We start from the raw sequence: 12,730 nt of genomic DNA, 5'->3' as shown, positions 1-12,730 counted from the left end.
AGCACTGTAAAGGAAGAGAGATGTTAAAGTTGAGAGCATCATAATTCTGCTATCCTTGGCCTTGTTTTATACAGTACTTACATTTGAAAATGAGTGTGCCTGCAATCTAAATTCTAAATACGCTGCAACTCCACTATAACAAACTCTTACTACGTACTTTTGCGTATAAGGAACCAAGTTCATGTCCCCTGCCTGTAATGATAAGTCGGAGTCTTCAAAAAAAATATCTCAGAGCCATGCATCCCCCCCAAGACAAATAATAAGTAATCAAGTCCACAGTCAAATTAACAATACATGCTAACACCATAAAACAAAAGCTTAACTCGCTTTGCTTAGGTGTCAGTCACTAGCAGTTATCAAGACCAGCAATCACTGACGTCAAAAAGTCCCTTAAAAGGACTTTATTATGAGCTAAAAGCAGCTTTATTCATGTCCTTACTCCGTAAGCGCTGTTGTCATAGCTATTTGTAAATGTAAGATACTTTCCATCTGTCAGAAAATGCAGGAGATAGACTGAGTTTGAGAAGATAAATGCTGGAAGAGTTTTATTTAAAAACACTCTGGCAAACAGTTCCAAATCAGTGATCAAAAATCAGTTGAGAAACCGGCAATGGATATCAAGACAGGATATCAAAGGTGGAAACAAAGGGCAAAATCCAAAATAGAAAACCGAGTCAGAAACCAGAATATCAGCACAGTGCTACAAAAGACTTGGTAACGTGAGCTACAAGGTACAGTGTGTGTACTTCACAAAGTCTGCGAGTAGTGAGAGTCCTTATAAGCGCATGCTGTGATTGTGCTCTAATTTGGAACAGGTGCATAATAATTAGTTCTAATGGCGTTGCGCGTGTGTATGTGAGAAACAGTTCAAGCCACGCTGCTGTGCGTGCGGACATGACACCATTGAAGACAAATTTCATATCCTGGACCAGCTAAAGTGTGGTGAGAAAGCAACGAATTTGTTGAAAGAATATGGTCTCCCAAAAAATTCAATTTTAACTTTTAAAGAAAAAGAGCTCGGAGACTTTGTCTGCAACTGCAATCAACATGATGGGCTGAAAAGAAAAGATGTGGACAGCAAACAACGGCGAGTGTGACCTTATTTCCTTTACTTTGTAAATATGTAAGTGTAAATATAAATTAAACACAGTGGTCTTGTTTTACGCAAGAGTGAGTGAGTGGTGTGACAAGTGGGTTTATTTCAGTGTTACGAACTTGTCGGTATAACAAACAATTTGGATGTCCCCCAAGGAGTTTGTTACAGCAGGGTTGCAGCGTATTTACAGTACATCACTGTGCTCAAGCTTTCTAGCTCTGGTGAACAACAAAATAGTTTTTGTTGTTATTAGCTTTTATGGGAAGGTTTTAAACTATAGTAAAGGCACCTTGAAGCTTCTTTAATAACCAAAGACGCAGCAATACAAAACATTGTATAAATATCAGAACTATTTAATATTGAAACAGTATATTGTATCCTACATGAATAAAAATAGGATAGGACCCAAGATGGATCCCAGTGTGACACTTTTGCTTACTGGTAAATGATCTCCTACCTTCACACATTGAATTATGCCTAATGAGTAATTCTAAAACCATTCACATGCATTCAAATTAATATTTGATGCTCTGTTTAGGACCATCAAATGTAATGGCATTGGGTACTGGTGTTTATAGTAAATAGTCACAGAGATGGACAGTACAAAATTGTCCGTATGAATATACAATGAATGAGAAGGAATCAGTCGAGGGGAAAGGAAGCACTTAGGCAGTTGTGATAAAATCCTGATCTTCTCAGAGCCTGACCTGTGGTTTTTTTTTTTTTTTTTTTCCCCACAATTTGATAAATGTATTAAGATGATCTAGAATTTCAGAAATCAAAGTTATTTGACAAAAGGTTACTTATGTACTATATGTGTCTATGTGTCAGCCCTGTGATGACCTGGCGACTTGTCCGGGGTGTACCCCGCCTTTCACCCGTGGTCAGCTGGGATAGGCTCCAGCTTGCCTGCGACCCTGTGGAAGGATAAAGCGGCTGGAGATAATGAGATGAGATGTACTATATTTCTGCTTTCTCCACCAGGTACTACAGTACAGGCCACCGCTGTGAGAAGTGTCATGTGTCCTGTGAAATGTGCTTGGGCCCAGAACCGGATGCCTGCATAGTCTGCGTCCCACCTCTGCTGGAGCTACAGGGCACCAAGGTGTGTGTGGAGCGGTGCCCTCCCCGTTTCTACCAAAGCGCGCACACCTGTGGGCAGTGTCACACTAGCTGCAAGACGTGCACAGGTACAAACTCCAAGCACCTTAATAAGTAAGTTGTATACCTTTATTAATGTGTCCACAAACCTGAAGGGTTTGTCCTGATCTAAATCCTGGTTTAGTAATGTTTCAACATCCTGTGTGTGAAGGATCTGAATAACTGCCCTTATGACTGAAGCAGGGTATGAACCTATTTTATAATTAACAAGTCTGTAATACAGAGTATCTTGAGAGTTACAGAGAGGATCATTGTTGGAAAAAGTGAGAGAGGAAAAAAAAAAAGCACAGGGGATGGAACAAAATTTGTAATTACTATTTGTTGCTGTAGCAATATATTGTATTAACACGTCTCTAACAAGCTTTGTCTTGCTCGCTTTCTTAGACCCAGACCTATTTACACTAGCATGAGAAGGGTATGTATTTGTTGCTGTAGCAATATATTGTATTAACACGTCTCTAACAAGCTTTGTCTTGCTCGCTTTCTTAGACCCAGACCTATTTACACTAGCATGAGAAGGGTATGTTTTAATGGAGGCTATAAACCAGGTCTGTAATTTGCTAAATGCTGTTAAATGTCTGTATGTAAATGAAGACAGCAAGTGTACACAATTGCTGTGCTGAGAATGGCTCACTACCAAAAATATTGGGTTAGTGATGGTCATATGGCAGTCATTTCCAGTGATGGGCAGTTTAAGGGGCTGCTGACTAATTGTACATGGCAACAGGTGAGCTACAGGTCTGCAATTACACTCAATAGCCACTTTAATGCAGGGCTTTGAACCAGAATATTTTTCCTATTGGTTCGTTCCGAACAGAAACGGAATTTTAACGTTTCCAGTTTTGGGTTCCACCATTAAATAGACGTTCCCGAACCGGTTAGAACAAAAAAAATTTTGTTCCTGGAACGGTTAATTACGTTCCCTGTCAGCTGTTTAACAAATGGCTATAAAATTATGTCTTTGTCTCATCCAGCTTAAGCCAAATGTAGGCTAATTCTATTACAACCTTCATTAAATAAGACAAGAAATAATTCAAAACAGTTATTATTTCAAATGTTGGCGATTTGGATTCTCAGTATGTCTTCCCATCTACACAAACAGAAAAAGTGCCAAAAATTAAAGATAATTCATTTAGTGTGTTACCAAAGGCTAGTCAGGCCCTATGCATTGATAGGCTAACAGAGGTTAACATCATTTAATGTTCGCGAGCCTCTCATTAACGTGGACAAATATATTGATATCGTGTTTGAAATTGACGTTTTTGAATAACGATAGACTGCAATATTTACCTCTTATTTAAGATGTGGAGACGTGATAGTAGTCCACCCTCCTGCTCTCTCCATTCAGTCAGCGAACGTCACACAGGAAGTGAACCCCAGCAGGTCATAGAAACTTGTGCAGGAGAAGAATGACTTTTTTATTTGTAGGCTACGGAAACTTTGAGGAACGAAATAAAAACCGGTATTAACCGGTTACCATTATTTTTAATAAGCGTTTCTGTTCCGGAACATAAAAAATAATAAAGTTTCTGGTTTCGTTTCTGTTCCATGTGAAATAGAAAAAGTTCCCGGTTTTCGTTTTCGTTCCTTGAACCGGTTCAAAGCCGTGCTTTAATGTAAACATGCGTACTCCTGTACGTTCATGTAAATACTCCTACATCAGCCAATCATGTGGCAGTAGCACAATGCATAAAATCATGCAGAAACAACTCAAGGGCTTTCATTAATGTTCACATCAAGCTTCAGAATGGTAATGCCAGATGGAAATTTTCACCCACAGAACTGGTGAAAGTGGATGTTTGTTTGTTTTGCAACATTCTGTGTAAACTCTAGAGACTGTTGTGTGGTGAACATGTCAAGAGTTGAGCATTTTCTGAAATACTAAAACCATGCCATGGTCAAAGTCACCCAGGGCACATTCCTCCCCCCCATTCTGTATTTTATGTGAACTTCAACTGAAGCTCCTGACCTGTGTGTTATGCTTCTGCTGCATGATGTTGGATGAAGGCATGAATGTACAAGTGTTCCTAATAAAGTGGCTGGTGAGTGTATATGCCAGCGCAAGGCACCTCTATAGTAGTTGCATCTGAAAAAATGTTTAAAGATTGTATATACAAGGTAGATCTATCTAATAAACTATCCCCTGAGTATATTTGATAATGTTTCCTTTAAAAAGTGCATCATAATGTGGTTGTGTAATGCAACAAAAAGAATCGAGAAAATTACTAGTGAGAAACTGTCCAAATTTACACGAGGAAAAAGCTTGTATTTTAAAATGAGCTGTAGTTCTTTTAATGTCAAATCGGAGTACACTACATCCTATTTAAAAGTGTTCATTTCAAACTTCCTATGGTGCTTAGTAATAATATAAGAAATATTACATTTAATCCTGTCAACTAGGAAATGAAATGATTTCTCTTGTGCTGTCATGAACAGCCAGTGATGGAAAAACTAGAAAGTAATAACATTATCTATCACAGAATGGATAGTGTCGGTTACAAAATGTATATCTTTATGGTTTCCTTATTGCCTTTTTAATTATTGATCAAATTCCTTATCAAATTGAACTCTTACTGGAAACTTTCTAAGCTGTTCACATAACAATTATTCTTTGTGAATGTGCACGTGTTTGCAGATAACACACCTCACAGCTGTCTGACGTGCGATTGGGGAAGTATTTTACAGGAAGGGGTGTGTTACCCTCGCTGTGAAGAAGGCCGTTACTACTCTCAAAATGTGCGTTTTGTGTGCGTGTGTGTGTGTGTGTGTGTGTGTGTGTGTGTGTGGGTGGGTGCCTGATGTTGCTTCATTGCAGTTAAAATGAACAGCTAAATCCTTAGCAATATAGATTGTAGTAGTATGATTTTGTAACTGTTTAATCAGGGGCAGTTCAAGTTAAGTGTCAAAGTGACAGTAGCCTTTGCTATATTTGTGTAAGAGAGGGCCATAAACACCCAGAGGGTTTGTTTGTACTGTATATGTGCTGAGCAGAGCAACACCTGTCCCTTACAACAAGAGCTTGTGTTTTATTTAGCTACCTTAATTTGGGTCTCTGTTCTGATCTGGTTAAAAAAAAAAAAAAGCACAATGTAACTGGGGATCAGATCTTTTGTGTCCATTTATATTTTTTTTAAAAGGCTGTAGGGATCTTCAATACTACAACATTGTAGCATGTGCTAGTAGAAATATGTGCTCAAAGTGTTAACATCCAGCCTAATTCTTTTAAAGACTTAAATAAAAATTGGGGGGGGAACCTTTCTATTTTCTCATGGTATACGATGACCAAAAAGTATTTTGATGACAAAGTCACAAGCAAAATAAAGGTAACCCTAATAATCAAGAAGTGTAAGGGTGTTGGAAAAGAGTGTGAGAGAGAACTGAGGAAAATGGGAGATAAACAGGAAGACTGCTAGACTGATAGTTGTTGTACTGCAGGACGGCTCATGTGTTGTATAGTGCTTTGATTACTGTATTATAGTTTTAATACTATTATTCAACAATGCAGTGCTTGTCTGTGAATTGTGTTCATCAGGAGGTGTGTGAGACCTGTAATGAATCCTGTAAGCACTGCTCTGGGCTGGGGCCTGAGAGCTGTGTGACGTGCCACGCAGGTTTTGGACTGCATGCTGTAACCCGGCGCTGTGTGCATTGCTGCCAGCCAGACGAACTGACCAGGAATTGCTGTCTCTGTCACTCAGCTTCAGGTGCGCTCTCAGTTCACCTCTTTTAAAAGGAAATATACACTCACCAGCCACTTTAATAGGAACTTGTTCTTGATTTCTAAGATTCCTGTTCTTGGCTGGCAGGAGTGGAACCCAGTGTGGTCTTCTGCTGTTGCATGCTGAGATGCTTTTCTGTTCACCACGGTTGTAAAGAGTTGCTATGAGTTACTATGTTCTTCCTGGTAGCTCAAACCAATCTGGCCATTTTCCTCAGACCTCTCTTATCAACGAGGCATTTCCACCCACAGAACTGTCGCTCACTCAGGCCAAGTTTACATTAGACCGTATCTGTCTTGTTTTCTTCGCGGATGCACTGTCCGTTTACATTAAACCGCCTGGAAACGCCGAGAAACGGGAATCCGCCAGGGTCCACGTATTCAATCCAGATCGTGTCAGCTCCGGTGCTGTGTAAACATTGAGATACGCGAATACGCTGTGCTGAGCTCTAGCTGGCGTCGTCATTGGACAACGTCACTGTGACATCCACCTTCCTGATTCGCTGGCGTTGGTCATGTGACGCGACTGCTGAAAAACGGCGCGGACTTCTGCCTTGTATCACCTTTCATTAAAGAGTATAAAAGTATGAAAATACTGCAAATACTGATGCAAATACTGCCCATTGTGTAGTTATGATTGTCTTTAGGCTTGCCATCCTTCCACTTGCAAGTGGTAAGTGATATGCGCTGGGATCACACACACAGCGGCTCAGTCCCGAAATCACTGCTTGTGCACTTCACTCGCGTGCTGTGTGAGTTGCGCAGGGCCGGAGTGCGCACCCTCCAGAGGGCACTCGCTGTTCAGGGCGGAGTGATTTGGAGCGCAGGATGCCTGCGGAGCCGAGCGTATCCGTGTATTGGCGTTGCTGTGTGCACGCAAATCGTGTATTGGTGTTGCTGTGTGCACACTAATCGTTTTAAAAACGTTAATCTGATGATCCGCTGATACGGTCTAATGTAAACATGGGCTCAGTGTTTTTCACGCCATTCTGTGTAAACTCTAGAGCCTGTTGTGTGTGAAAACCTCAGGAAATCAGCAGTTTCTAAAATACTCAAACCAGTCCATCTGGCAGTAACACCCATGCCACAGTGAAAGTCACAGAGATCACAATATTTCCCATTCTGATGTTTGAAGTGAACATTAACTGAAGCTCTTAATTTGTATCTGCATGATTGTGCTGCTGTCAAGGGATTGGCTGATTAGATAACTGCATAAAACAGCAGGTGGATGGGTGTTCCTAATAAAGTGGCCAGTGAGTGTATGTTTGTGACCAGGGTAAAGATGTACAAGATCATCAAGTTGATAAATGTACTTCATTTTATTTCTAAATCCAACATAATTTCTTCAAGCAAACCTGTGATTAAAGTGTGCTTTCTCAGACCCTTGTGCTTATCTACAGTAGCAGGTAATATGACTGGTAGTTCTTCTAAGTAGAAGTTGTTTGCCTTGTGTTCTGAACTTTGTCACCCCTTTCAGATGCACAAATAGCTCTTCATTGCACAGTGCTGTAATGGTTAGCACTGTCATCTCATATGAAAAAGGTTCTGTGTTCAAACCTTACAGCTGACTGGGGCCTTTCTATGTGGAGTGCATGTTCTGCAGTCCAAAGAATAGAATAGAATAATCTTTATTGTCATTGTACCGGGAGATACAACGAAATTGAGGGTGCTCCCACAGAGCCACCATACACCAGAAAAATAAAATGTACATAAAAGACACAGAATATACAATAAAAAACGTCAGGGAGTTAATTATAGTCTCTTAAAATTGAGACATAAAATGTGCAATTAGCAGATAAAAGGCAATAAATATAAGGTGCTTAAACAAGAAGCGGAGGTAGATTTGTTGGTTGTTGGGGTGGAGGTGTTGTGTGAGTCCGTTTGTGAGAGTGTGTGTGTGTATGTGTCCGTAGTTGTTGGCAGTCCTGATGGCCCATGGGAAGAAGCTGTTTGTCAGTCTGCTGGTATGGGATTTTATTGACCTGAAGCGTCTCCCCGAGGGCAACAGATCAAACAGGGGGTGGGCAGGGTGTGAGGGGTCTCCTGTGATGGCCTTGGTTCTTCTAAGGCAGCAGGATGTGGAGATGTGTTCCAGGGTGGGCAGAGGGCAGCCGATGATTTTTTTTTGGGCGGTGTTTATGACCCTCTGCACCCTTGTGCTTATCTACAGTAGCAGGTAATATGACTGGTAGTTCAAAGACATGCAGGTTAGGTCAACCGGCTACTCTAAATTGCCCATAGTGTGAACGGTTGTTTAACTCTGTGTTAGCCCTGCAATAGATTGGCACCCTGCACTGGGTGTACCCCACCTCTCGCCCGAAGTCAGCTAGGATTGCCTCCAGCTTCCCCGTGACCCTGATGGATAAGCAGTAGATAATGGATGTAGATTTTTTTTTTAAAATATATCATTTGCTTATTACATGGATGCAAACGGCGGGCCTTTTGGCGGATGCCGCCTTTTTCACGGCTGTCTGGGGGACTTGTGTGAATCGTGTAGATCCGATGAGTGTTTTTTTTGTTTGTTTGTTTGTTTGTTTGTTTGTTTGTTTTTGGGGGGGGGTTGGAGTGTCTGATTATAATTTCATCAAAGTAAATTCTGTATTAAAATTACTAAATAAGCAAATGCCGTTACAGTCCATGAAACATAGGAAGTATAAGTATGAGAAGAAAACAGTAAATCAGAAAGCTGCGCACGTAAAGCCAATTGGCTGCGCGCCATTATCTGCTGCTGGCTGCACGCGCAAGGATTTCCATCAGTCCAACGTAAGTTACGTAATTGGCTTTACGTGCGCAGCTTTCTGATTTACTGTTTTCTTCTCATACTGTACTTCCTATGTTTCATGGACTATAACGACATTTGCTTATTTAGTAATTTTAATACAGAATTTACTTTGATGAAATTATAATCAGACACTCCAACGCGCCCCCCCCCCCCCCCCCCCCCCCCCCCCCCCCCCAAAAAAAACTCATCGGATCTGCACGATTCACACAAGTCCCCCAGACAGCCGTGAAAAAGGCGGCATCCGCCAAAAGGCGCACCGTTTGCATCCGTTATTAGTCGTCTTCTTTTGGGGTCGCCACAGCAGACCTTTCGTCTCCGTTGCTCCCTGTCTTCCGCATCCTTCTCTACCACACCTGCCACTTTCATGTCCTCTCTCACCACATCCATGTATCTCCTCTTTGGCCTTCCTCGTTTTCGTGTGCCTGGCAGCTCCATCCTCAACATTCTCCTTCCCACATGCTCTGCATCTCTTCTCAGGATGTGCCCATACCATCTCAGTCTCATCTCTCTTAGCTTCATTCCCAAGCTCTCCACATGTGCTGTCCCTCTGATGTGCTCGTTCCTTATCCTGTCCAACCTCCCATCGCAAACCTTAACATCCTCAACTCCGCCACCTCCTGTCTCTTCGTTAAGGGTACGGTCTCCAATCCGTACATCACAGCTGGTCTCACTACTGTCTTATACATCTTACCTTTCACTTTTGCTGGGAGTTTCCGATCACAAATGACTCCCGAAATCCTTCTCCAACTGCTCCACCCTGCCTGCACTCTCTTTCTCACCTCACTATCGCAGCCCCCATTTTCCTGCACAGTTGACCCCAGGTACTTGAATTCACCAACTTTCTTTACGTCTACTCCTTGCATCTTCACTACATTCTCATCTCCATTCTCATATCATTTGCTTATTAGTATCTGTATGAATTCTATAGTGTTACATTAGCATCTATTTGATGCAATATGTCCACTTTAAATTGCCACACAATTTACTTTAGGAAGGATCAAGCGAGAACATAATAAAATTGCTATAAATAGAAATATTGTGCCCTGTGACTGGCCCATCAGTTATTACACACTTCCTCTTCTTTAAATGCACTCTGTTTTTGGGTGGCTTGTACTGGTTTCCATACAGCATTGAGCTGTATCTCTTTACTTGTTATTAGGTTTTCACTTGTTTATCTTGTAATGAACTGTACAAGAAAAGGCTGCTTACAGAGTGAGAAGGTGGACATGGAACACCTAATTATCATGTTGGAAAACTGCAAGCCCATCACCAAAGGAACCCCTGCGCTTTGTGGAAAAACCTTCTCTTCTACCTAAATACTGCAGAGGGCTGCCAAACTTTCATCAGAGACAGAGGGGTTTAATAACTACCCATTTTCATATATAAAGCATTCAACTATTTTTATACTTTCTACTTCTGCACAGTTTACTTGAAGAAAGCTCAAGCTAGAACCTAATAAAGTGGCTATCGGAGAGAGCGATTCAACAAACCTTTAACGTCCACGTGCGTGTCCCTATCACATTTAATTTTAACATAATGTTTAATTGAATTTATTGTGGGCTTTTTTTTTTCTGTTTTATGTACTCTTTTCACAGCTTTGTGTTTGGAGGCTCCAGTGTCAGCACATAACCAGGCTGAGGAAGACGAGGTGAATCTGAGGTCTCGGGTATACCAGCACACGTCTGCTGCCCTGCCTGTTGCTCTGATCTTGGTTGTAATCCTTGCGCTGGGCATCTTTGCATTGGCAAAGGCCCGTGCCAAGAAGAGGCTGTGCTGGAGGCAGAGTTATGAGAGGCTGAGCGGGACCGCAGGGACCAGGCCTGATCCACGTCCCATGCCCCATGGAGTACCTGAGCCCGAGGACAGCGGAGACGATGCAGACGTTGTGTACACAAGTCGAGATGGATCGGTCTATCGCCGCTATGGATTCATACACAAATCTGAGCTTGAGGAAGAAGAGGAGGATGAAGCTAATGAGAACACACTCCTCAACCGAGCATAAAGAGAGCAAAGGGCATGCTGAGGGGGTTGAGATCCAGATAGTTCCAAATTTCATATTATAATTTTTTCTTTTTTCAATTAAATAAACGTTAGCATGCACCATACATGTTCTCCCATTGTAAAAATATTTTATGTGTAAGCAAAACCTATAAAACACTTGTTTTTGTATTTGAACATGAATGATTAGTTAACATGATAGATTGCAAACCATCTGTGGAACTGAATTTGAATGAACAAATATAAAAATTCTTTGTAACTCCAGTTTCATGCCTTTTGAATGTTTTCCTCTAACAATTGTTTTGTCTTTCTTGGAAAAGACGTGCATATGTATCAGGTGGCATGTTCCATTTTGTAAATATAGCTGCATTCAGTGAATTGCTTATTGAATTGCCAGTTCATATTGTAACAATTTGTAATGTTCCATTTGTATAACTACAACATGCAATTTCGATAAAATATCTTTAAGTCTTTAAAGTGTTTTAAAGTATTAATTTTTGTAACATTTCTACACTAAGTAACTTTAAAAACGCACATTGATAAAACAGCACTTCAGGAAGCATGGCAGGCGATCCCACAGAGGCAGATCAATGGTCTGATAAGGTCTATGCCACGAAGAGTGAACGCCTTGTTGCAAGCAAACGGAGGTCATACACGATACTGAACCTGTAATTTCGTGAACATGGACCAACTGTCATTTTGAATTTTTTTATTGTGAATTAATTCTTGAGTTTGACAATAAATGTCCTTTATCGATGTTTCAGGATGTGTGTGCATTACATACAATATCATAAATTTCAAATATATGCATGGATCTAAAGTGATATCGTGTTGAATTCCATTGTGCGTTTTTAAAGTTACTTAGTATATATTGCAGTCCTAAGGACTATGTAGGCCTGGTGTCTGATACAGACCTCACCTATGTCAACCTCTCGATCGGGCTCTAGCAACAATACTGTACCCTTCCAATTTTCACGAGCTTTCATTAATCTCTCCAACATCCTTATATCCAGTGTCTTTTAGTAAAGTATGGACATAAGTTGTCTTCCTTCTGCCTCAATTCACTTTCCTGAATTTGGGCTGTAACAGAACAAGTCGTGATGCTATCTCCTCCTTGTGTCTTACGTGGTATCCAGCAACTCTGAGTTTCCGTTGTCTGATTTTCTCAGACACACATGGTAGGTCACTATAAAGCTCGTTATTTGTCATGTGTTGCCACCATGATGCGTTGAGAACTATCCTCAGCATTTTGGTACATGTGCCGTCGAACTTCTTTTCAAGAGCATTGTCAAATCAAGTCATTAGTTTTCTTTTGTTTCAGACATGTAAAAGTTTTTTCCTTTACCTGACATATTTCGACAGTGTAACTTCCGTCTTCATCAGTGTGTCACCCGGATGTTGGTGTGTGACGTGCCTTTATAATCAGCTGATGTTATGGAAGTGTGACCTCCCTGTCAATATTGACAGGTCAGTCACACCCTTCTGATTTAATAAGAAGACATAATGAACGTAACACATTAAGCATTGTCGAATGTCCAAGCTTCTGAATCATACAGAAGAACAGACTCCACTGTAGCTGGAAATAGTCTGATCTTAATCTTCTTTGACAATCTATGTCTTGCTCAATTTGTGACAAGCTTTTAGTGTGCGTGCTTTCCTAGTATTCAAATACTTCTCTATGCTTTCCATAAGCTAAGATACTTGAAATGTTCAACAAATTTGATTTTTTGCTCCATTCTTTGCTTTCAGTTCGATAGGATCCTGTTGCTTTGGTTTAGGTCACCTTGAATTGTAGCCCCACTATAGTGGCTTCTGACTCCACTCTCATCAGAAGTTCCTGTTCCTTTGCCAACTCCTCTGATAAGCACGGATCCTCTCCCGCTTGGACTACTGCAACTCTCTTTTTGCTGGCCTTCCAGCTTCTGCCATCAGACCCCTGCAGCTCATCCAGAATGCTGCAGCTTGCCTGGTCTAC

At 41.1% G+C, this 12,730-nt stretch overlaps 1 protein-coding gene across 1 annotated transcript in view; it reads left to right on the top strand.

Annotated features, from left to right (window-relative positions):
• LOC132881871 (proprotein convertase subtilisin/kexin type 5) overlaps positions 1-11,511 on the top strand; it is a 53,351-nt gene extending 41,840 nt beyond the window's left edge. The window contains exons 13-16 of the mRNA XM_060914875.1: positions 2,081-2,286; positions 4,893-4,993; positions 5,790-5,961; positions 10,353-11,511. Coding sequence (XP_060770858.1) covers positions 2,081-2,286; positions 4,893-4,993; positions 5,790-5,961; positions 10,353-10,759 — 886 coding nt within the window. The 3' untranslated portion in view covers positions 10,760-11,511. The remainder of the gene's footprint in view (positions 1-2,080; positions 2,287-4,892; positions 4,994-5,789; positions 5,962-10,352) is intronic.
• The last annotated feature ends 1,219 nt before the right edge of the window (positions 11,512-12,730 follow it).

Source organism: Neoarius graeffei, chromosome 2 (assembly GCF_027579695.1).
Source record: "Neoarius graeffei isolate fNeoGra1 chromosome 2, fNeoGra1.pri, whole genome shotgun sequence".
Lineage (NCBI taxonomy): Eukaryota > Metazoa > Chordata > Actinopteri > Siluriformes > Ariidae > Neoarius > Neoarius graeffei.
Note: the sequence above shows the minus strand (reverse complement) of the source record. Positions and strands in the feature narration are given on the sequence as shown.